At 48.3% G+C, this 24,313-nt stretch overlaps 1 protein-coding gene across 6 annotated transcripts in view; it reads left to right on the top strand.

The window, feature by feature from the left end:
* LOC115184982 (lipopolysaccharide-induced tumor necrosis factor-alpha factor homolog) overlaps positions 1 to 24,313 on the top strand; it is a 33,229-nt gene that overhangs the window by 2,596 nt on the left and 6,320 nt on the right. The window contains exons 2-7 of one of the 6 annotated variants that reach the window (XM_029745568.1): positions 8,535 to 8,663; positions 9,408 to 9,482; positions 10,300 to 10,450; positions 10,636 to 10,723; positions 10,780 to 10,835; positions 10,892 to 11,056. In XM_029745568.1, coding sequence (XP_029601428.1) covers positions 8,540 to 8,663; positions 9,408 to 9,482; positions 10,300 to 10,450; positions 10,636 to 10,723; positions 10,780 to 10,797 — 456 coding nt within the window. In that variant the 5' untranslated portion in view covers positions 8,535 to 8,539 and the 3' untranslated portion in view covers positions 10,798 to 10,835; positions 10,892 to 11,056. Of the gene's footprint in view, positions 1 to 8,532; positions 8,664 to 9,407; positions 9,483 to 10,299; positions 10,451 to 10,635; positions 11,057 to 24,313 lie in introns of those variants that run through there. The other 5 variants (XM_029745566.1, XM_029745567.1, XM_029745565.1 and 2 more) reach the window with 5 other exon arrangements.

Below are 24,313 nucleotides of genomic sequence, written 5' to 3' on the forward strand. Positions count from 1 at the left end.
TTGGCAGCTGATTGTTGTTCTGTTTGGTCTCTGACCCAGTCTTGAGGGAATCCCTAATGGCCCCATGTTACCTTTTGTAGTGTACTACTGTTGACCAGGGCCCATAGGGTAGTGTACTACTGTTGACCAGGGCCCATAGGGTAGTGTACTACTGTTGACCGGGGCCCATAGGGTAGTGTACTACTGTTGACCAGGGCCCATAGGGTAGTGTACTACTGTTGACCAGGGCCCATAGGGTAGAGGACTACTGTTGACCAGGGCCCATAGGGTAGTGTACTACTGTTGACCAGGGCCCATAGGGTAGTGTACTACTGTTGACCAGGGCACATAGGGTAGTGTACTACTGTTGACCAGGGCCCATAGGGTAGTGTACTACTGTTGACCAGGGCCCATAGGGTAGAGGACTACTGTTGACCAGGGCCCATAGGGTAGTGTACTACTGTTGACCAGGGCCCATAGGGTAGTGTACTACTGTTGACCAGGGCCCATAGGGTAGAGGACTACTGTTGACCAGGGCCCATAGGGTAGTGTACTACTGTTGACCAGGGCCCATAGGGTAGTGTACTACTGTTGACCAGGGCCCATAGGGTAGTGTACTACTGTTGACCAGGGCCCATAGGGTAGTGTACTACTGTTGACCAGGGCCCATAGGGTAGTGTACTACTGTTGACCAGGGCCCATAGGGTAGTGTACTACTGTTGACCAGGGCCCATAGGGTAGAATACTACTGTTGACCAGGGCCCATAGGGTAGTGTACTACTGTTGACCAGGGCCCATAGGGTAGTGTACTACTGTTGACCAGGGCCCATAGGGTAGTGTACTACTGTTGACCAGGGCCAGGGCCCATAGGGTAGTGTACTACTGTTGACCAGGGCCCATAGGGTAGTGTACTACTGTTGACCAGGGCCCATAGGGTAGTGTACTACTGTTGACCAGGGCCCATAGGGTAGTGTACTACTGTTGACCAGGGCCCATAGGGTAGTGTACTACTGTTGACCAGGGCCCATAGGGTAGTGTACTACTGTTGACCAGGGCCCATAGGGTAGTGTACTACTGTTGACCAGGGCCCATAGGGTAGTGTACTACTGTTGACCAGGGGCCCATAGGGTAGTGTACTACTGTTGACCAGGGCCCATAGGGTAGTGTACTACTGTTGACCAGGGCCCATAGGGTAGTGTACTACTGTTGCCCAGGGCCCATAGGGTAGTGTACTACTGTTGCCCAGGGCCCATAGGGTAGTGTACTACTGTTGACCAGGGCCCATAGGGTAGTGTACTACTGTTGACCAGGACCCATAGGGTACTACTGTTGACCAGGGCCCATAGGGTAGTGTACTACTGTTGACCAGGGCCCATAGGGTAGTGTACTACTGTTGACCAGGGCCCATAGGGTAGTGTACTACTGTTGACCAGGGCCCATAGGGTAGTGTACTACTGTTGACCAGGGCCCATAGGGTAGTGTACTACTGTTGACCAGGTCCCATAGGGTAGAATACTACTGTTGACCAGGGCCCATAGGGTAGTGTACTACTGTTGACCAGGGCCCATAGGGTAGTGTACTACTGTTGACCAGGGCCCATAGGGTAGAGTACTACTGTTGACCAGGGCCCATAGGGTAGTGTACTACTGTTGACCAGGGCCCATAGGGTAGTGTACTACTGTTGACCAGGGCCCATAGGGTAGAGTACTACTGTTGACCAGGGCCCATAGGGTAGAGGACTACTGTTGACCAGGGCCCATAGGGTAGTGTACTACTGTTGACCAGGGCCCATAGGGTAGAGGACTACTGTTGACCAGGGCCCATAGGGTAGAGGACTACTGTTGACCAGGGCCCATAGGGTAGAGTACTACTGTTGACCAGGGCCCATAGGGTAGTGTACTACTGTTGACCAGGGCCCATAGGGTAGTGTACTACTGTTGACCAGGGCCCATAGGGTAGTGTACTACTGTTGACCAGGGCCCATAGGGTAGTGTACTACTGTTGACCAGGGCCCATAGGGTAGTGTACTACTGTTGACCAGGGCCCATAGGGTAGTGTACTACTGTTGACCAGGGCCCATAGGGTAGTGTACTACTGTTGACCAGGGCCCATAGGGTAGGGTACTACTGTTGACCAGGGCCCATAGGGTAGAGTACTACTGTTGACCAGGGCCCATAGGGTAGAGTACTACTGTTGACCAGGGCCCATAGGGTAGAGTACTACTGTTGACCAGGGCCCATAGGGTAGAGTACTACTGTTGACCAGGGCCCATAGGGTAGAGGACTACTGTTGACCAGGGCCCATAGGGTAGAGGACTACTGTTGACCAGGGCCCATAGGGTAGAGGACTACTGTTGACCAGGGCCCATAGGGTAGGATACTACTGTTGACCAGGGCCCATAGGGTAGAGTACTACTGTTGACCAGGGCCCATAGGGTAGGATCCTACTGTTGACCAGGGCCCATAGGGTAGAGTACTACTGTTGACCAGGGCCCATAGGGTAGAGTACTACTGTTGACCAGGGCCCATAGGGTAGTGTACTACTGTTGACCAGGGCCCATAGGGTAGAGTACTACTGTTGACCAGGGCCCATAGGGTAGTGTACTACTGTTGACCAGGGCCCATAGGGTAGAGGACTACTGTTGACCAGGGCCCATAGGGTAGAGGACTACTGTTGACCAGGGCCCATAGGGTAGAGGACTACTGTTGACCAGGGCCCATAGGGTAGAGGACTACTGTTGACCAGGGCCCATAGGGTAGAGGACTACTGTTGACCAGGGCCCATAGGGTAGTGTACTACTGTTGACCAGGGCCCATAGGGTAGAGTACTACTGTTGACCAGGGCCCATAGGGTAGTGTACTACTGTTGACCAGGGCCCATAGGGTAGAGGACTACTGTTGACCAGGGCCCGTAGGGTAGAGGACTACTGTTGACCAGGGCCCATAGGGTAGTGTACTACTGTTGACCAGGGCCCATAGGGTAGTGTACTACTGTTGACCAGGGCCCATAGGGTAGTGTACTACTGTTGACCAGGGCCCATAGGGTAGTGTACTACTGTTGACCAGGGCCCATAGGGTACTACTGTGACCAGGGCCCATAGGGTAGAGTACTACTGTTGACCAGGGCCCATAGGGTAGTGTACTACTGTTGACCAGGGCCCATAGGGTAGTGTACTACTGTTGACCAGGGCCCATAGGGTAGAGTACTACTGTTGACCAGGGCCCATAGGGTAGAGTACTACTGTTGACCAGGGCCCATAGGGTAGAGGACTACTGTTGACCAGGGCCCATAGGGTAGTGTACTACTGTTGACCAGGGCCCATAGGGTAGTGTACTACTGTTGACCAGGGCCCATAGGGTAGTGTACTACTGTTGACCAGGGCCCATAGGGTAGTGTACTACTGTTGACCAGGGCCCATAGGGTAGTGTACTACTGTTGACCAGGGCCCATAGGGTAGTGTACTACTGTTGACCAGGGCCCATAGGGTAGTGTACTACTGTTGACCAGGGCCCATAGGGTAGTGTACTACTGTTGACCAGGGCCCATAGGGTAGTGTACTACTGTTGACCAGGGCCCATAGGGTACTACTGTGACCAGGGCCCATAGGGTAGAGTACTACTGTTGACCAGGGCCCATAGGGTAGTGTACTACTGTTGACCAGGGCCCATAGGGTAGTGTACTACTGTTGACCAGGGCCCATAGGGTAGAGTACTACTGTTGACCAGGGCCCATAGGGTAGAGTACTACTGTTGACCAGGGCCCATAGGGTAGAGGACTACTGTTGACCAGGGCCCGTAGGGTAGTGTACTACTGTTGACCAGGGCCCATAGGGTAGAGTACTACTGTTGACCAGGGCCCATAGGGTAGAGGACTACTGTTGACCAGGGCCCGTAGGGTAGTGTACTACTGTTGACCAGGGCCCATAGGGTAGTGTACTACTGTTGCCCAGGGCCCATAGGGTAGTGTACTACTGTTGACCAGGGCCCATAGGGTAGTGTACTACTGTTGACCAGGGCCCATAGGGTAGTGTACTACTGTTGACCAGGGCCCATAGGGTAGTGTACTACTGTTGACCAGGGCCCATAGGGTAGAGTACTACTGTTGACCAGGGCCCATAGGGTAGTGTACTACTGTTGACCAGGGCACATAGGGTAGTGTACTACTGTTGACCAGGGCCCATAGGGTAGAATACTACTGTTGACCAGGGCCCATAGGGTAGTGTACTACTGTTGCCCAGGGCCCATAGGGTAGTGTACTACTGTTGACCAGGGCCCATAGGGTAGTGTACTACTGTTGACCAGGGCCCATAGGGTAGAATACTACTGTTGACCAGGGCCCATAGGGTAGAATACTACTGTTGACCAGGGCCCATAGGGTAGTGTACTACTGTTGACCAGGGCCCATAGGGTAGTGTACTACTGTTGACCAGGTCCCATAGGGTAGGATACTACTGTTGACCAGGGCACATAGGGTAGAGTACTACTGTTGACCAGGGCCCATAGGGTAGTGTACTACTGTTGACCAGGGCCCATAGGGTAGAATACTACTGTTGACCAGGGCCCATAGGGTAGTGTACTACTGTTGACCAGGGCCCATAGGGTAGTGTACTACTGTTGACCAGGTCCCATAGGGTAGTGTACTACTGTTGACCAGGTCCCATAGGGTAGAATACTACTGTTGACCAGGGCCCATAGGGTAGTGTACTACTGTTGCCCAGGGCCCATAGGGTAGTGTACTACTGTTGACCAGGGCCCATAGGGTAGAGGACTACTGTTGACCAGGGCCCATAGGGTAGTGTACTACTGTTGACCAGGGCCCATAGGGTAGTGTACTACTGTTGACCAGGACCCATAGGGTACTACTGTTGACCAGGGCACATAGGGTAGTGTACTACTGTTGACCAGGGCCCATAGGGTAGTGTACTACTGTTGACCAGGGCCCATAGGGTAGAGTACTACTGTTGACCAGGGCCCATAGGGTACTACTGTTGACCAGGGCCCATAGGGTAGAGTACTACTGTTGACCAGGGCCCATAGGGTAGAGTACTACTGTTGACCAGGGCACATAGGGTAGAATACTACTGTTGACCAGGGCCCGTAGGGTAGTGTACTACTGTTGACCAGGGCCCATAGGGTAGTGTACTACTGTTGACCAGGGCCCATAGGGTAGAGTACTACTGTTGACCAGGGCCCATAGGGTAGAGTACTACTGTTGACCAGGGCCCATAGGGTAGAGTACTACTGTTGACCAGGGCCCATAGGGTAGAGTACTACTGTTGACCAGGGCCCATAGGGTAGAGGACTACTGTTGACCAGGGCCCATAGGGTAGTGTACTACTGTTGACCAGGGCCCGTAGGGTACTACTCTTGAATCGTTATTGCGTTGATTCGATCACAATTCCCACAGTAAAGGGAAACGTTGATAGTGTTAACGGGGAAAACTAGAAAGTTGAGGGAGGTTCAATCTCGTGCTTCTCTGCGCGGGCTGATTTTTCTTCTGCGGAGCAGCAGTCCCCCGCAACACACACACACACACACACACACACACACTAAACAGCTCTACCTCACTTCCTCATGATCCCGTGGAACAAAGTCCAACAGATAAGCCTTCGTAACAGCTTCATAACAACACCATCGTCAACTACATGATGCTGTATCATATTTAGTGCACTGCTTTTGACAAGGGCCCATGGGGAATAGTGTGTCATTTGGGATTCGGAAAGTATTCAGAACCCTTGACTTTTTTCCACATTTTGTTACGTTACAGCCCTATTCTTAAATTGATTAAATAGTTTTTTCCCCCTCATCAATCTGCACATAATACCCCATAATGACAAAGTAAAAACAGTTTTTTAGAAATGTTAGCTAATGTGTAAAAAAACAAACAAATGAAAATATGACATTTACATAAGTATTCAGACCCTTTACTCAGTACTTTGTTGAAGCACCTTTGGCAGCGATTACAGCCTCGAGTCTTCTTGGGTATGACGCTACAAGCTTGGCAACACCTGTATTTGGGCTTTGGCTGGGCCTGTCTGGGCTCTGGCTGGGCCACTCAAGGACATTCAGAGACTTGTCCCGAAGCCACTCCTGCGTTGTCTTGGCTGTGTGCTTAGGGTCGTTGTCCTGTTGGAAGGTGAACCTTCACCCCAGTCTGAGGTCCAGAGCGCTCTGGATCAGGTTTTCATCAAGGATCTCTCTGTACTTTGCTCCATTAATCTTTGCCTCGATCCTGACTAGTCTCCCAGTCCCTGTCGCTGAAAACCATCGGGATGGTGCCAGGTTTCCTCCAGATGTGACGATTGGCATTCAGGCCAAAGAGTTCAATCTTGGTTTCATCAGACCTGAGAATCTTGTTTCTGATGGTCCCAGAGTCCTTTAGGTGTCTTTTGGCAAACTCCTAGCGGGCTGTCAAGTGCCTTTCACTGAGTGCTTCTGTCTGGCCACTCTACCATAAAGGCCTGATTGGTGGAGTGCTGCAGAGATGGTTGTCCTTCTGGAAGGTTCTCCCATCTCCACAGAGGAACTCTAGAGCTCTGTCAGAGTAACCATCGGGTTCTTGGTCCCCTCCCTGGCCTTTCTCCCCCAATTGCTCAGTTTGGCCGGGCGTTCAGCTCTAGGTAGAGTCTTGGTGGTTCCAATCTTCTTCCATTTAAGAATGATGGAGGCCACTGTGTTCTTGGGGACCTTCAATGCTGCATATTTTTTTGGTACCCTTCCCCAGATCTGTGCCTCGACACAATCCTGTCTCGGAGCTCTACGGACAATTCCTTCGACCTCATGGCTTGGTTTTTGCTGTGACATGCACTGTCAACTGTGGGACCTTATATAGACAGGGGTGTGCCTTTCCAAATCATGTCCAATCAATTGAATTTACCACTGGTGGACTCCAATCAAGTTGTAGAAACATCTCAAGGATGATCAATGGAAACAGGATGCACCTGAGCTGAAATTTCGAGTCAATTTCATAGCAAAGGGTCTGAATATTTATGTAATAATGTATTTCTGTTTTGTTTTTTTGAAATTTTCAAACATTTTCAAGAACCTGTTTTTGCTTTGTCATTATGGGGTATTGTGTGTAAATTTAGGATGATATTTAAAACATTTTTTAATCCATTTTAGAATAAGGCTGTGATTTAAATAAATGTGGAAAAAGTCAAGGGGTCTGAATACTTTCCCGAATGCACTGTATTTATAGCGCAGCAGTATAATCTATGCATTTCCTTATGATGTGTAGATTTTTATGAAAGATAATTTGTTCTTAAAGACTGACCTGGTTACTGTAAGTAAAGGTTATTGATGAGCCTGAGGTTAGAATGAATCAGGAAGTTAGAATTTGTATTTATTTATTGAACCAGGATGTCCCATTGGGATCAGAAGACCTGTTTCCCAAGGGAGACCACATAGATCAATTATGTTTAGATGATGTGATGTGTTATAGCTGATTCCAGATGACATACTGCACTGTGTTATATAGCTGATTCCAGATGACATACTGCACTGTGTTATATAGCTGATTCCAGATGACATACTGTACTGTGTTATATAGCTGATTCCAGATGACATACTGTACTGTGTTATATAGCTGATTCCAGATGACATACTGCACTGTGTATTATAGCTGATTCCAGATGACATACTGTACTGTGTTTGCCTATGACTGAGTACAGTGTCTCAAAACTATCTGAGGGGTCCATAATATGGCTTGGAACCGTTTACTGCAGTGAGTGATTCTTGGTAGTCTTAAACAAATCAAATTTCAAAGTATCCACCTCACACACATGGTTATGGACTTACAAAAAGAGGACACATGTACCATGTCAGATATAGAGTTGAAATGTATTCAGTTTTGAGTTTGCATCCCAATACTACACTTTATATACATCACAGAGGACTTAAATATAACAAAACCGTTTGACATAGAAACACTGGATTTTCGTCATGAATGACATTCCACCCATGAGGTCACAGAGGGCGCTTCTGGACATTGACTGCAGGAAAGGGCTGCCTCTGTATTTTGTATTGTCAACTGATGTGTCATTGTGGATTGACACTTAAAAGTTTTCTAACTGACTCTAACTGTTGATCATCCACCAGTAACATAGACCAGGGTTAGGGTTATTCTGATAGATTTAGCTCCATGGTGAGTATACACAGTGGGTGGCATTCATTAGTGGTTGTGTTGTTATAGGCTTGTACTACTCAGATTCTATAGGCCAAGTCTTTGTCCAATGAAATGTCACCACTCTAGTTATTTGTCCAACGAAATGTCACCAAGCCTGCCCGGTTGAATACAGGGGTGTGTATCATTGTTATAAGCAACAACTTGAACAAGGTGTGTGTGTGTGTGTGTGTGTGTGTGTGTGTGTGTGTGTGTGTGTGTGTGTGTGTGTGTGTGTGTGTGTGTGTGTGTGTGTGTGTGTGTGTGTGTGTGTGTGTGTGTGTGTGTGTGTGTGTGTGTGTGTGTGAGAGAGAGAAGGTGGGGGCAGAGACATATCTTTTCTAAATGTGATATTGTGCCTTCAACTCTCTCTCTCTCTCTCAACCCCACCCCAGACAGTATGGAGAAGAGCCAGTTTGGACCCCCGCAGGACGTGTCGGCTCCCCCCTACCCCGGCCTCCCAGCGGGCTACCAGGGAAGTGGAGGGGGAACAGCCTACCCCCCTCAGCCTGGCTTCCAGGGAGGTAAGAGATCAGATCTACACTGATACTCTTAGGGACAGTTTTAAATTTACACTCTTAGAAAATAAGGCGTGATCTAGAACCTTCCTGGAACCTGAAAGGGTTCTTCCTGGAACCTAAATGGGTGCTCCTATGGGGACAGCCGGTGTGTGTGTCACGATAGCCATAGATGTCATGAACATCATTGTTAAGTACTGGCCAACCACTCTGTATCTCTGGATTTGTGGTCCCATAATGCTGGCCAACCATTCTGTATCCCTGGGTTTGTGTTCCCATAATGCTGTCCAACCATTCTGTATCCCTGGGTTTGTGTTCCCATAATGCTGTCCAACCATTCTGTATCCCTGGGTTTGTGTTCCCATAATGCTGGCCAACCACTCTGTATCCCTGGATTTGTGGTCCCATAATGCTGGCCAACCACTCAGTATCCCTGGGTTTGTGTTCCCATAATGCTGTCCAACCATTCTGTATCCCTGGGTTTGTGTTCCCATAATGCTGGCCAACCACTCGGTATCCCTGGGTTTGTGTTCCCATAATGCTGGCCAACCATTCTGTATCCCTGGGTTTGTGTTCCCATAATGCTGGCCAACCACTCTGTATCCCTGGGTTTGTGTTCCCATAATGCTGGCCAACCACTCAGTATCCCTGGGTTTGTGTTCCCATAATGCTGGCCAACCACTCTGTATCCCTGGGTTTGTGATAAATGACACAGTGTATTGATGTATTTATCTATCCCTTATTTATCAGGTCCCCAACCCGGCATGTACCCACCACCTCCCCAATACGACATGGGCATGGCACAACCTACAAATCCCCCTGGGGGTGAGTCACACACACACACACACACACACACACACACACACACACACACACACACACACACTGAATAAAACTCCAAACTGACCAAAACTACCTCAATCGGTTCCTTATTTTATTATTCACAGTACCCCGTGAAAAACGAGAACCAAGTTGTACACACACAAGGTATTGGCTGGACGTCCTGGCCTTAGCAACACCCAGCCTTAGCAACCCCTCGAATCCTCTACCTCTGTAGGGGTGTGAAATATAGAACTAACAACAAGCGACACCATTTTTTGGGGGCCTAAGTTGTTCTATCCAGTTCTATCCTGTTCCATCTAGCTCTGTCCAGTTCTATCCCATTCTATTGAGTTCTATCCAGTTCTATCCTGTTCCATCTAGCTCTGTCCAGTTCTATCCCATTCTATTGAGTTCTATCCAGTTCTATCCTGTTCTATCTAGCTCTGTCCAGTTCTATCCCATTCTATTGAGTTCTATCCAGTTCTATCCTGTTCTATCTAGCTCTGTCCAGTTCTATCCCATTCTATTGAGTTCTATCCTGTTCTATCCTGTTCCATCTAGCTCTGTCCAGTTCTATCCCATTCTATTGAGTTCTATCCTGTTCTATCCTGTTCTATCTAGCTCTGTCCAGTTCTATCCCATTCTATTGAGTTCTATCCTGTTCTATCCTGTTCCATCTAGCTCTGTCCAGTTCTATCCCATTCTATTGAGTTCTATCCTGTTCTATCCTGTTCCATCTAGCTCTGTCCAGTTCTATCCCATTCTATTGAGTTCTGACCAGTTATATCTGGTTCTAACCAGTATTCTCCTCCCTCTGCAGTAACCCGGGTGGTGGTGATGCAGCAGCCGCTGCCTAGAGACGTGTCCGGCCAGATGACGTGTCCCCACTGTCAGGTCCCGGTTCTGACAGAGACCACACACACCACTGGACTGCTCACCTGGGTCATCTGTGGATCACTCGGCTTCTTCCTGTAAGTTGTACACGCATACACACACACACACACACACACACAGACACACATGTACCATATGCAGACATGTGGCACATTCTTTTTTTCTCTCTCTAACAAACACACATACACTGTACAGATGGATACACACACTGAATCCCTTCTCTCTCTCTCTACCCCACCTCTCTGTCTCTGTCTCTCTCTAGGTGCTGGCCATGCTGTTTGATTCCGTTCTGTGTTGACTCCTGTAAGGACGTAGAACACCGCTGCCCCAACTGCAGGAGAGTGATCCACATCCACAAACGCATGTGAACAGACCTAGACCTGCCACCTGCCACAAAGTGATCCACATCCACAAACGCATGTGAACAGACCAAGATGAGACACCTGCCACAAAGTGATCCACATCCACAAACACATGTGAACAGACCAAGATGAGACACCTGCCACAAAGTGATCCACATCCACAACTAGCCCCGGCCCACAGCCACTGCTGCCACAAAGTGATCCATACCTTTATGAATCCATTCCAATACACCACTAGTCTACACCACTAGTCTACCCCACTAGTCTACCCCACTAGTCTACACCACTAGTCTACACCACTAGTCTACACCACTACACCACTACACCACTACACCACTAGTCTACCCCACTAGTCTACACCACTACCCCACTAGTCTACACCACTACACCACTAGTCTACACCACTAGTCTACACCACTACACCACTAGTCTACCCCACTAGTCTACCCCACTAGTCTACACCACTAGTCTACACCACTAGTCTACCCCACTAGTCTACCCCACTAGTCTACACCACTAGTCTACACCACTACACCACTAGTCTACACCACTAGTTTACACCACTAGTCTACACCACTAGTCTACCCCACTAGTCTACCCCACTAGTCTACACCACTAGTCTACACCACTACACAACTAGTCTACCCCACTAGTCTACCCCACTAGTCTACCCCACTAGTCTACCCCACTAGTCTACCCCACTAGTCTACACCACTAGTCTACACCGTGACACCACTAGTCTACACCACTAGTCTACACCACTAGTCTACACCACTAGTCTACACCACTACACCACTAGTCTACACCACTAGTCTACACCACTAGTCTACACCACTACACCACTAGTCTACACCACTAGTCTACACCACTAGTCTACACCACTAGTCTACCCCACTAGTCTACTCCACTACACCACTAGTCTACCCCACTAGTCTACCCCACTAGTCTACTCCACTACACCACTAGTCTACACCACTAGTCTACACCACTAGTCTACACCACTAGTCTACCCCACTAGTCTACTCCACTACACCACTACACCACTAGTCTACACCACTACACCACTAGTCTACACCACTAGTCTACACCGTGACACCACTAGTCTACACCACTAGTCTACACCACTAGTCTACACCACTAGTCTACACCACTAGTCTACACCACTAGTCTACACCACTAGTCTACACCACTAGTCTACACCACTAGTCTACTCCACTACACCACTAGTCTACACCACTACACCACTAGTCTACTCCACTACACCACTAGTCTACTCCACTACACCACTAGTCTACACCACTAGTCTACCCCACTAGTCTACATCACTAGTCTACACCACTAGTCTACTCCACTACACCACTAGTCTACACCACTAGTCTACACCACTAGTCTACACCACTAGTCTACACCATGACACCACTAGTCTACACCACTAGTCTACTCCACTACACTACACCACTAGTCTACACCACTAGTCTACACCACTAGTCTACACCATGACACCACTAGTCTACACCACTAGTCTACTACACTACACCACTAGTCTACACCACTAGTCTACACCACTAGTCTACACCACTAGTCTACACCACTAGTCTACACCACTACACCACTACACCACTACACCACTAGTCTACCCCACTAGTCTACACCACTAGTCTACACCGTGACACCACTAGTCTACACCACTAGTCTACACCACTAGTCTACACCACTACACCACTAGTCTACACCACTACACCACTAGTCTACTACACTACACCACTAGTCTACACCACTAGTCTACACCACTAGTCTACACCACTAGTCTACACCATGACACCACTAGTCTACACCACTAGTAGGTCCAATAACGCTTTTAGTACCTGAGTAACGGTGACTCATATTTCCAACCATAACACACACACACTTGTGAAGCAACGTGCTCCTCATGAAAATGGAATGGTTGTTGGTGAGAAGTCACAGTGTAAAGACACTAGTCTGTCTGTGGCTGAGATGACTACTGGAAGACCAGCTTAACATTGACTAGTGTCAGTGTGTAACAAGCTAAGGCCACTTCTAGCAGACCTTTACACTGATTGTAATGTATGTTTGCTTTCGTTCTGTGAATCTTCATGTCAGACAGAAAGTATGATTCTATTTGTATTGACGTTGGTATCGATTGGTTGTTGGGTTTTTGAAGGGACAGTCCACAGTTGAAACAATAAAAAAGCTGAACCCTGCCTCTGTTTTTATAAAAAGCTGCGGGATGGGGCTGGAGAAATGTAACCGCTCTCAAAGACAGAGCTATGCATGCAATGACTGATCATCCAAAATTATAGCTTATATTTTGGGTTCTGATGGGGTACAACAGTTGAACTAAGCACAAGAGGCAGTCGTAAGTTATATTCTTCAAGATCCCAAAAAAATGATGTATTAACTGCGGATTGCCCCTTTAATTGATATACAATAGTTGTTTTAGTAAAGGCAATAAAAACTTTGACTTTTGAGATGATAGTGGCCCTTTATTTCAGGAACACACTTTAATATTTCTTTCTAAAATGTATTCGTCTGAAAAAAGGCCTGTGTTAGGTGGGTTATCTACCTTTTTTCCAAACACCAATGGACCAATGTTAAAGTAATATCTAGTCTGCATTACGTTCTAATAGTCTAACTGTAGATTTCTCATCATGACGATACTGTTTCGTGTTTGATGCTCTCTGTCTGCTCACCAAATACCGCATTTTCCAACCACAACAATCTGTTTATTGACAACTAACAGCATAACCACAATGTCTAACCCCCCCCCCTCTCTCACACTCTCTCTCTCTCTCTCTCTCTCTCTCTCTCTCTCTGTCTGTCTGTCTGTCTGTCTGTCTGTCTGTCTGTCTGTCTGTCTGTCTGTCTGTCTGTCTGTCTGTCTGTCTGTCTGTCTGTCTGTCTGTCTGTCTGTCTGTCTGTCTGTCTGTCTGTCTGTCTGTCTGTCTGTCTGTCTGTCTGTCTGTCTGTCTGTCTGTCTGTCTGTCTGTCTGTCTGTCTGTCTGTCTGTCTGTCTGTCTGTCTCTGTCTCTGTCTCTGTCTCTGTCTGCCTCTCTCGGTGCTTGAGTTTCGTTGTCTCTTGAGGGAGTTGCATTTCTCATCTGTTGCTCTACAGTACCTCGTCTCCTCCAGGGCTCCAGACAGGTAAGGGACTGTCACTCTGCTCCTGGCTGGGAAAGGGTGTTCTGAGCTGGGGGAAGGTGGGCTGGGATAGGGTGTTCTGAGCTGGGGGAAGGTGGGCTGGGAAAGGGTGTTCTGAGCTGGGGTAAGGTGGGCTGGGATAGAGGGCTCTGAGCTGGGGTAAGGTGGGCTGGGATAGGGTGCTCTGAGCTGGGGTAAGGTGGGCTGGGATAGGGTGCTCTGAGCTGGGGTAAGGTGGGCTGGGATAGGGTGCTCTGAGCTGGGGTAAGGTGGGCTGGGATAGGGTGCTCTGAGCTGGGGTAAGGTGGGCTGGGATAGGGTGCTCTGAACTGGGGTAAGGTGGGCTGGGATAGGGTGTTCTGAGCTGGGGTAAGGTGGGCTGGGATAGGGTGCTCTGAGCTGGGGGAAGGTGGGCTGGGATAGGGTGCTCTGAGCTGGGGTAAGGTGGGCTGGGATAGGGTGTTCTGAGCTGGGGTAAGGTGTAAGGTGGGCTGGAGTGAGGGGGTTAGAGTGGGTAAAGATAAATGCTTGTTAGAAGAGGGGTGTCTTTTAATTTTGTTTAGAGAAAACACACAACTCGTCCATACCTTATTTGAGAGGTGAGGATTTTTTTGTATGGAGGTCAATGAGAGAGTGTTCAATTTGGTTAACAAAAACGGCAATGGCTTACTTGCAATGTGTGGCTTATTTGATGGAGATAAGTTTGGTAATAATTAAGTCGTTACAAGAGTACTGATATAAGTAGGACATGTGATATCCTGACAACTTTGAGAAAAAACACTTTTTATCAGAATTGTGCCTGGTCACCACTAGTTACTACAGCCACAAAGTCCTAAACCGAACTTAAAAATGTATCTTCTTAAAATATGATTTTAAACCGAACCCTAACCACACTGCTAACCTTATATCTGACCCTAACCTTAAAATAATACCAAAAAAGCAGATTTTGGTTTTCATGCATTTTTTACGATATAGCTAATTTTGACTGTGTCTGTGGTAACTAGTACAAACCGTTGTGTCTGTTGTTCACAGTGTATCTACCCTCTCATTGGCTAGAATGGTCTCACCTGATCTTGCTTTTTTTTTTTTTCTACTCCTCCCGACAGCACCACTACACCAGCCCCCTGGCAGCTAAAGAGATATTTCACTGGAGATTCAATAGAAATATTTATTGGTGGATTTATTCATTGACATTTATCTCTTATCAGTTCTCCAACCAGACATGAACCTACAATCACCCCTGGTGGTGAGTCACACACACACACACACACACACACACACACACACACACACTCTGAAGTAAATCCATATCTGATGCACCAGAACTAACTAAATCGGTTCCTCATTTTGTTATTCACAGTTCCCCATGTGGAAAACCAGAGAACAGTTGTTTGTGGCAGGAAATTCTGACATAAGCAACACCTGGTCTTAGCAACCTGGCCTTAGCAACCCCTCTGACATGATATGAGGTCGTCGGGGTGCTAGTTCCTCATCCTCTACCCCGCATCTCTGAGGACGTGTGACATAGAGATAAAACAACAACAGAAACAGTTAACTGTAGTTCAAGTTCAATCCACTATTAAAATGGTAATCTCCCATAGAAATATCATCTCATTCTAGTTCTGTGATAACTCCATCCAAAGAGGTTCCATCCGGTTCTGACCAGTTCTATCCTGTTCTGACCAGTTATATCTGGTTCTAACCAGTATTCTCCTCCCACTGCAGTAACCCAGGTGGTGGTTCTGACCAGTTCTATCCGGTTCTGACCAGTTATATCTGGTTCTAACCAGTATTCTCCTCCCACTGCAGTAACCCAGGTGGTGGTTCTGACCAGTTCTATCCTGTTCTGACCAGTTATATCTGGTTCTAACCAGTATTCTCCTCCCACTGCAGTAACCCAGGTGGTGGTTCTGACCAGTTCTATCCTGTTCTGACCAGTTATATCTGGTTCTAACCAGTATTCTCCTCCCTCTGCAGTAACCCAGGTGGTGGTTCTGACCAGTTCTATCCTGTTCTGACCAGTTATATCTGGTTCTAACCAGTATTCTCCTCCCTCTGTAGTAACCCAGGTGGTGGTTCTGACCAGTTCTATCCTGTTCTGACCAGTTATATCTGGTTCTAACCAGTATTCTCCTCCCTCTGTAGTAACCCAGGTGGTGGTGATGCAGCGGCCGCTGCTAAGAGACGTACCCGGCCAGATGACGTATATATATATACACACACACACACACACACACACACACACACACACACACACACACACACACACACACACACACACACACACACACACACACACACACACACACACACACACACACACACACACACACACACACACACGTGTAGGGGTGGCAGGTAACCTAGTGGTTAGAGCGTTGGACTAGTAACCGAGAGGTTGCTAGATGGAATCCCCGAGCTGACAAGGTAAAAATCTGTGGTTCTGCCCCTGAACAGTGTTCCAGTGTTCCTAACACACTGTTCCTAGGCCGTCATTGTAAATAAGATTTGTTTTCTTAACTGACTTGCCTAGTTAAATCAAATCAAATGTTATTGGTCACATACACATGGTTAGCAGATGTTAAGTCGAGTGTATGGAAATGCTTGTGCTTCTAGTTCCGACCATGCAGTAATATCTAACAAGTAATCTAACAATTTCACAACAACTACCTTGTGTGTACGCCGAGGAACTTAAAACTTTCCACTTTCTCCACTACTGTCCCGTCGATGTGGAGATGGGGGTGCTCCCTCTGCTGTTTCCTGAAGTCCATGATCATCTCCTTTGTTTTGTTGCCGTTGAGTGTGAGGTTATTTTCCTGACAGTACACTCCGAGGGCCCTCACCTCCTCCCTGTATGCCGTCTCGTTGTTGTTGGTAATCAAGCCTACCACTGTAGTGTCGTCTGCAAACTTGATGATTGAGTTGGAGGCATGAATGGCCACGCAGTCATGGGTGAACAGGGAGTACAGGAGAGGGCTGAGAACGCACCCTTGTGGGGCCCCAGTGTTGAGGATCAGCGGGGTGGAGATGTTTCCTACCCTCACCACCTGGGGGCATCCCGTCAGAAAGTCCAGGACCCAGTTACACAGGACGTGGTTGAGACCCAGGGTCTCGAGCTTAATGACGAGTTTGGAGGGTACTATGGTGTTAAATGCTGAGCTGTGATCGATGAACAGCATTCTTACATAGGTATTCCTCTTGTCCAGATGGGTTAGGGCAGTGTGGTTGCGATTGCGTCGTCTGTGGACCTATTGGGGTGGTAAGCAAACTGAAGTGGGTCTAGTGTGTCAGGTAGGGTGGAGGTGATATGGTCCTTGACTAGTCTCTCAAAGCACTTCATGATGACGGAAGTGAGTGCTACAGGACGATAGTCATTTACTTCAGTTACCTTAGCTTTCTTGGGAACAGGAACAATGGTGGCCCTCTTGAAGCATGTGGGAACAGCAGAGTGGGATAGGGATTGATTGAATATGTCCGTAAACACACCAGCCAGCTGGTCTGCGCATGCTCTGAGGACGCGGCTGGGGATGCTGTCTGGGCCGGCAGCCTTGCGAGGGTTGACACGTATAATGTTTTACTCATGTTGGCTGCGGTGAAGGAGAGTCCGCAGGTTTCGGTAGCGGGCCGTGTCAGTGGCACTGTATTGTCCTCAAAGCGAGCGAAAAAGTTGTTTAGTTTGTCTGGGAGCAAGACATCGTGGTCCGCGATGGGGCTGGTTTTATTTTGTAGTCCATGATTGACTGTAGACCCTGCCACATACCTCTCGTGTCTGAGCCGTTGAATTGCGACTCTACTTTGTCTCTATACTGACGCTTAGCTTGTTTGGTTGCCTTGCGGAGGGAATAGCTACACTGTTTGTATTCGGTCATGTTTCCGGTCACCTTGCCATGATTAAAAGCAGTGGTTCGCGCTTTCAGTTTTGCGCGAATGCTGCCATCAATCCACGGTTTCTGGTTGGGGAAGGATTTAATAGTCACCGTGGGTACCACATCACTGATGCACTTGCTAATAAACTCGCTCACCGAATCAGCGTATACATCAATGTCATTGTCCGATGCTATCCTGAACATATCCCAGTCCACGTGATCGAAGCAATCTTGAAGCGTAGAATCAGATTAGTCGGACCAGCGTTGAACAGACCTGAGCACGGGTGTTTCCTGTTTTAGTTTCTGTCTATAGGCTGGGAGCAACAAAATGGAGTCGTGGTCAGATTTGCCAAAAGGAGGGCGAGGGAGGGCTTTGTATGCGTTGCGGAAATTAGAGTAGCAATGATCTAGTGTTGCCAGCCCGGGTAACGCATTCGATATAATGAGAAAATTTAGGGAGCTTTGTTTTGAAATTAGCCTTGTTAAAATCCCCAGCTACAATAAATGCAGCCTCAGGATATGTGGTTTCCAATTTACATAGAGTCCAGTGAAGTTCTTTCAGGGCCGTCAAGGTGTCTGCTTGGGGGGGGATATACATGGCTGTGATTATAATCGAAGAGAATTCTCTTGGTAGATAATGCGGTCGGCATTTGATCGTAAGGAATTCTAGGTCAGGTGAACAAAAAGGACTTGAGTTCCTGTATGTTGTTATGATCAAACCACGACTCGTTAATCATAAGGTATACACCCCCGCCCTTCTTCTTACCAGAGAGATGTTTGTTTCTGTCGGCGCGATGCATGAAGAAACCAGGTGGCTGTACCGACTCTGATAACGCATCCCGAGTGAGCCATGTTTCTGTGAAACAGAGAATGTTACAATCTCTGATGTCTCTCTGGAAGGCAACCCTTTGCACTAATTTCGTCTACCTCGTCAAGAGACTGGACATTGGCGAGTAGTATACTCGGGAGCGATGTGCCCGTCTACAGAGCCTGACCAGAAGACCGCTCCGTCTGCCCCTTCTGCGGTGCGCCGTTGTTTTGGGTCGCCTACTGGGATCCGATCCATTGTCCTGGGTGGTGGTCCAAACAGAGGATCCGCTTCGGGAAAGTCTTATTCCTGGTCGTAATGTTGGTGAGTTGACGTTGCTCTTATATCCAATAGTTCCTCCTGGCTGTATGTAATAAGACTTAAGATTTCCTGGAGTAACAGTGTAAGAAATAATACGTAAAAAAACAAAATACTGCATAGTTTTCTAAGATCACAAAGCGAGGCGTCCATCTCTGTCGGCGCCAAAAAAACATGTGTGTGCCAGGCGCACAGGAATACACACACACAGTTTACAGGAATACACACACACAGGTTACAGGAATACACACACACAGGTTACAGGAATACACACACACAGGTTACAGGAACACACACACACAGGTTACAGGAATACACACACACAGGTTATAGGAATACACACACACAGGTTACAGGAATACACACGCACAGGTTAGAGGAATACACACACACAGGTTACAGGAACACACACACACAGGTTACAGGAATACACACACACAGGTTACAGGAATACACACACACAGGTTAGAGGAATACACACACACAAGTTACAGGAATACACACACACAGGTTAGAGGAACACACACACACAGGTTACAGGAATACACACACGCAGGTTAGAGGAACACACACACACACAGGTTACAGGAATACACACACACAGGTTACAGGAATACACACACACAGGTTACAGGAATACACACACACAGGTTACAGGAACACACACACACAGGTTACAGGAATACACACACACAGGTTAGAGGAATACACACACACAGGTTACAGGAATACACACACACAGGTTAGAGGAATACACACACACAGGTTACAGGAATACACACACACAGGTTACAGGAATAATCACACACAGATTACAGGAACACACACACACAGGTTACAGGAATACACACACACAGGTTACAGGAATACACACACACAGGTTACAGGAATACACACACACAGGTTACAGGAATACACACACACACAGGTTACAGGAATACACACACACAGGTTAGAGCAATAATCACACACAGATTACAGGAACACACACACACAGGTTACAGGAATACACACACACAGGTTACAGGAATACACACACACTGAATCTCCATCTCTCTCTGTATCTGTCTCTGTCTCTCTCGCTCTCTCGAGGTGCTGGCCATGCGGTTTGATTCCGTTCTGTGTTGACTCCTGTAAGGACGCAGAACACCGCTGCCCCAACTGCAAGACAGTGATCCACATCCACAAACGCATGTGAACAGGCACACCAGCCACAAGTGATCCATATCTACAAACCTACTGTATATTTGAACAGACCTAGTCACAACCCACTGACAGTTCAGTGCGTCATCCATATCAGAAAGACAATAGTCTACTCTCTCTCTGAAATGACTACAGCAGGACAGCTTCCTCTATTGTCTCTCTGAAATGACTACAGCAGGACAGCTTCCTCTACTGTCTCTCTGAAATGACTACAGCAGGACAGCTTCCTCTCTGTCTCTCTGAAATGACCACAGCAGGACAGCTTCCTCTCTGTCTCTCTGAAATGACTACAGCAGGACAGCTTCCTCTCCTGTCTCTCTGAAATGACTACAGCAGGACAGCTTCCTCTACTGTCTCTCTGAAATGACTACAGCAGGACAGCTTCCTCTACTGTCTCTCTGAAATGACCACAGCAGGACAGCTTCCTCTCTGTCTCTCTGAAATGACTACAGCAGGACAGCTTCCTCTACTGTCTCTCTGAAATGACTACAGCAGGACAGCTTCCTCTCTGTCTCTCTGAAATGACTACAGCAGGACAGCTTCCTCTCTGTCTCTCTGAAATGACTACAGCAGGACAGCTTCCTCTACTCTCTCTCTGAAATGACTACAGCAGGACAGCTTCCTCTCTGTCTCTCTGAAATGACTACAGCAGGACAGCTTCCTCTCTGTCTCTCTGAAATGACTACAGCAGGACAGCTTCCTCTCTGTCTCTCTGAAATGACTACAGCAGGACAGCTTCCTCTACTCTCTCTCTGAAATGACTACAGCAGGACAGCTTCCTCTCTGTCAATGGGAATGTGTGACAGGGTATTCTTCACCATATGGGGCGGCTGCAAGGTAAAAACTGACTATATCGTAAACATTCATGAAACCAAAAATGTGCTTTTTGGTCTTAATTTAAGGTGAGGCATTAGGGTTAGCAGTGTGGTTATATTTGATGACTTTGTGGCTGTGCTACTAATTGTAATGAAGTTTTTTAATTAAATGGATTTAAACAGAAAGTATTGTTATTTGCAATGAATAACGGTCAAGTTTATTGATTGGTTGTTTGCTTTAAATTATTGATGAGTAACAAGGATTTGAATCATCTCAATAATGACTTAGACTTTTGAGATGATCATGGTTATTGTATTCTTTCAGAAACACACTCACACATTCCACACACCACACACACGCACACACACACACGAACACACACACGCACACACCACCCGCTCTTCACTAATCTGTCTGCACTCTAACCCTTTAGTCACTAAAGCTTAGTGAGTCAGAGGTCTCTGGTCTGAGGTCAGTTTCCTGTTCCGTGGCATACTGGGCGTTGTCTCACAGTCAAATCGATATAGATTTGCAGATATTACCACAGGTGCAGCGAAATGCTTGTGTTTCTAGCTCCAACAGTGCAGTAATATCTAGCAATACAAAACAATACACACAAAAACCACAAAGTTGAATGAAAGAAATGAAGAAATATCAGAATGAGCAACGTCAAAGTCCAGGATACACAGGGCCTTCAGAAAGTGTTCACACCCCTTGACTTTTTCCACATTTTGTTGTGTTACAAAGTGGGATTAAAATGGATTTAATTATCGTTATTGATACACACAAGAAACTGTTGAGCGTGAAAAACCCAGCAGTTCTTGACACACTCAAACCGGTGCGCCTGGCAACTACTACCATACCCTGCTCAAAGGCACTTCAATGTGTTGTCTTGCCCATTCACCCTCTGAAGGGCATAAATACACAATCCATGTCTCAATTGTCTCAAGGTTTAAAAATCTATTTTTTTTTTACCTGTCTCCTCCACTTTGTTAGGTTCTCATTCTCAGAGTAAAAAAACTCAACAGACATTTATGAAAGCTTAACCAAGTTTATTACCCAGAGGGTCGATACAGCTGCATTCAGACAAAGACATGGTTTCCCCCGTGGTGGTATTCACACCCCTCTTTGGGTGGAGTCTCCTCCTCATCTCTAAACAGTGCATCGTTATTTCTAGTCAGGGAGCTGAGTGATCTGGGCCTTCAGCTGTTCCTCCCATCCCTCCTCGTGTTCCCTGCACTCAGCCCCTCCCAAGCTTCATTATGGCATCCCTCGTGTCTCTTTTCTAACTAATGTTCCTGTATTTCTGAGTATAACAATGTTCCAAGCTTAACCCCAAAACCAACACCTTCGTCTACACTGATTAAATTGGATTCAACAGGTGACATCAATAAGGGATCATAGCTTTCACCTGGATTCACCTGGTCAGTCTATGTCATGGAAAGAGCAGGTGTTCTTAATGTTTTGTACACTCAGTATGGGTTAAACAGTATGTAAACATGTAAAAGTGTCCAGTGTTCAATGAGTCTATGTACATAGTGCCGCAGTCTCTAAGGTTCAGGGCAGGTAACTGGGCGCAGTGGTGACTGTTAATCAGTCTGATGGCCTTGAGATAGAAGCTGTTTATAAAGTTTCTCAGTGCCAGCTTCGATGCACCTGTACTGTCTCCGTCTTCTAGATGGTAGAGGGGTGTACAGGCCGTGGCTCGTTTGGAGCAACTTAGAAATTTGACGTTTGGAGAAACGTGGATAAACGTCAGAGGCTGAAGTCCAATTGGTAAAACTGTTAGATCTTGTTGAGATCAAAGCTGAATGTCTTCAAGATTACATCATGTCAGCATTCTACATAACACAACCCAATATAATAGCCTAGTATAAAGTTGCTGTAAGACAGAAAATACCACCTCATTTCCTATGAGATTTTAGGGTGATATTGCTCGCAGTTCTCTCCTGCGGCCAGAACTCAACAGCGCACGCCACTCTGAAAAATATGTGCTTCAATTGACACTAAACACAGGTATGCTACAGTTTGTTAAAACCATCTTCTTTAAAATGTGCTCACTGTACATAATTCAAAACAACACTGTACAACTCAACAAGATCTAAATACAGATCCCTGTTAAACTGATGGAGAACAAATGGTTGGTGTGCAGAAGCTGCATGGACATTTCACTGGTGAAACAGGAGGAATTATCATTCACCATCGACAGTGAGAAATGTGAAGGGAGGGTGACCACAACAATGTGTGTGTAAAGTAGAGGTAAAGAGACACAGAACGTGATCAGGACCTTCAGCTGTTGGGAAGAGGCTTCCAGGAGGGCTGGACGGGGGCGGGACAGGGAAGGGGCGGGACAGGGAAGGGGAGGGACAGGGGAGGGGAGGGACAGGGAAGGGGAGGGACAGGGGAAGGGGAGGGACAGGGAAGGGGAGGGACAGGGGAGGGGAGGGACAGGGAAGGGGAGGGGAACAGGGACAGGGGAGGGACGGGAGGGGCGGGACAGGGAAGGGGGAGGGGGGGACAGGGAAGGGAAGGGACCGGGCAGGGGCGGACAGTGGAGGGGAGGACAGGGGACAGGGACAGGGGCAGGGACAGGGAACATGGGCGGGACAGGGAAGGGGAGGGACAGGGACGGGGCGGACAGGAAGGGAGGGACAGGGGAGGGGCGGGACAGGGAAGGGGAGGGACAGGGAAGGGGAGGACAGGGAGAGGGGAAGGGACAGGGCAGGGGCGAGGACAGGGAAGGGGAAGGGACAGGGACGGGGAGGGACAGGGAGGGGTGGACAGGGCGGGACAGGGAAGGGGAGGGACAGGGGAGGGGAGGGACAGGGGAGGGACAGGACAGGGGAGGACAGGGACAGGGGAGGGACAGGGAAGGGGAGGGACAGGGAAGGGGAGGGACAGGGAAGGGGAGGGACAGGGAAGGGAAGGGGCGGGACAGGGAAGGGGAGGGACAGGGAAGGGGAGGGACAGGGGAAGGGAGGGGACAGGGGAGGGAGGGACAGGGACGGGGGAGGGACAGGGAAGGGGAGGGACAGGGAAGGGGAGGGACAGGGAAGGGGCGGGACAGGGAAGGGGAGGGACAGGGGAGGGGAGGGACAGGGAAGGGGCGGGACAGGGAAGGGGCGGGACAGGGAAGGGGAGGGACAGGGAAGGGGAGGGACAGGGGGCGGGACAGGGACAGGGGAGGGACAGGGAAGGGGAGGGACAGGGAGGGCGGGGAGGGACAGGGGAGGGACAGGGAAGGGGAGGGACAGGGAGGGGCGGGACAGGGAAGGGGAGGGAAGGGACAGGAGGGCGGGACAGGGACAGGGGCGGGACAGGGAGGGGAGGGACAGGGAAGGGGCGGGACAGGGAGGGGACAGGGAAGGGGGGGGGACAGGGAAGGGGAGGGACAGGAAGGGAGGGACA

The sequence above is a fragment of the Salmo trutta genome, unplaced genomic scaffold (assembly GCF_901001165.1).
Source record: "Salmo trutta unplaced genomic scaffold, fSalTru1.1, whole genome shotgun sequence".
Lineage (NCBI taxonomy): Eukaryota > Metazoa > Chordata > Actinopteri > Salmoniformes > Salmonidae > Salmo > Salmo trutta.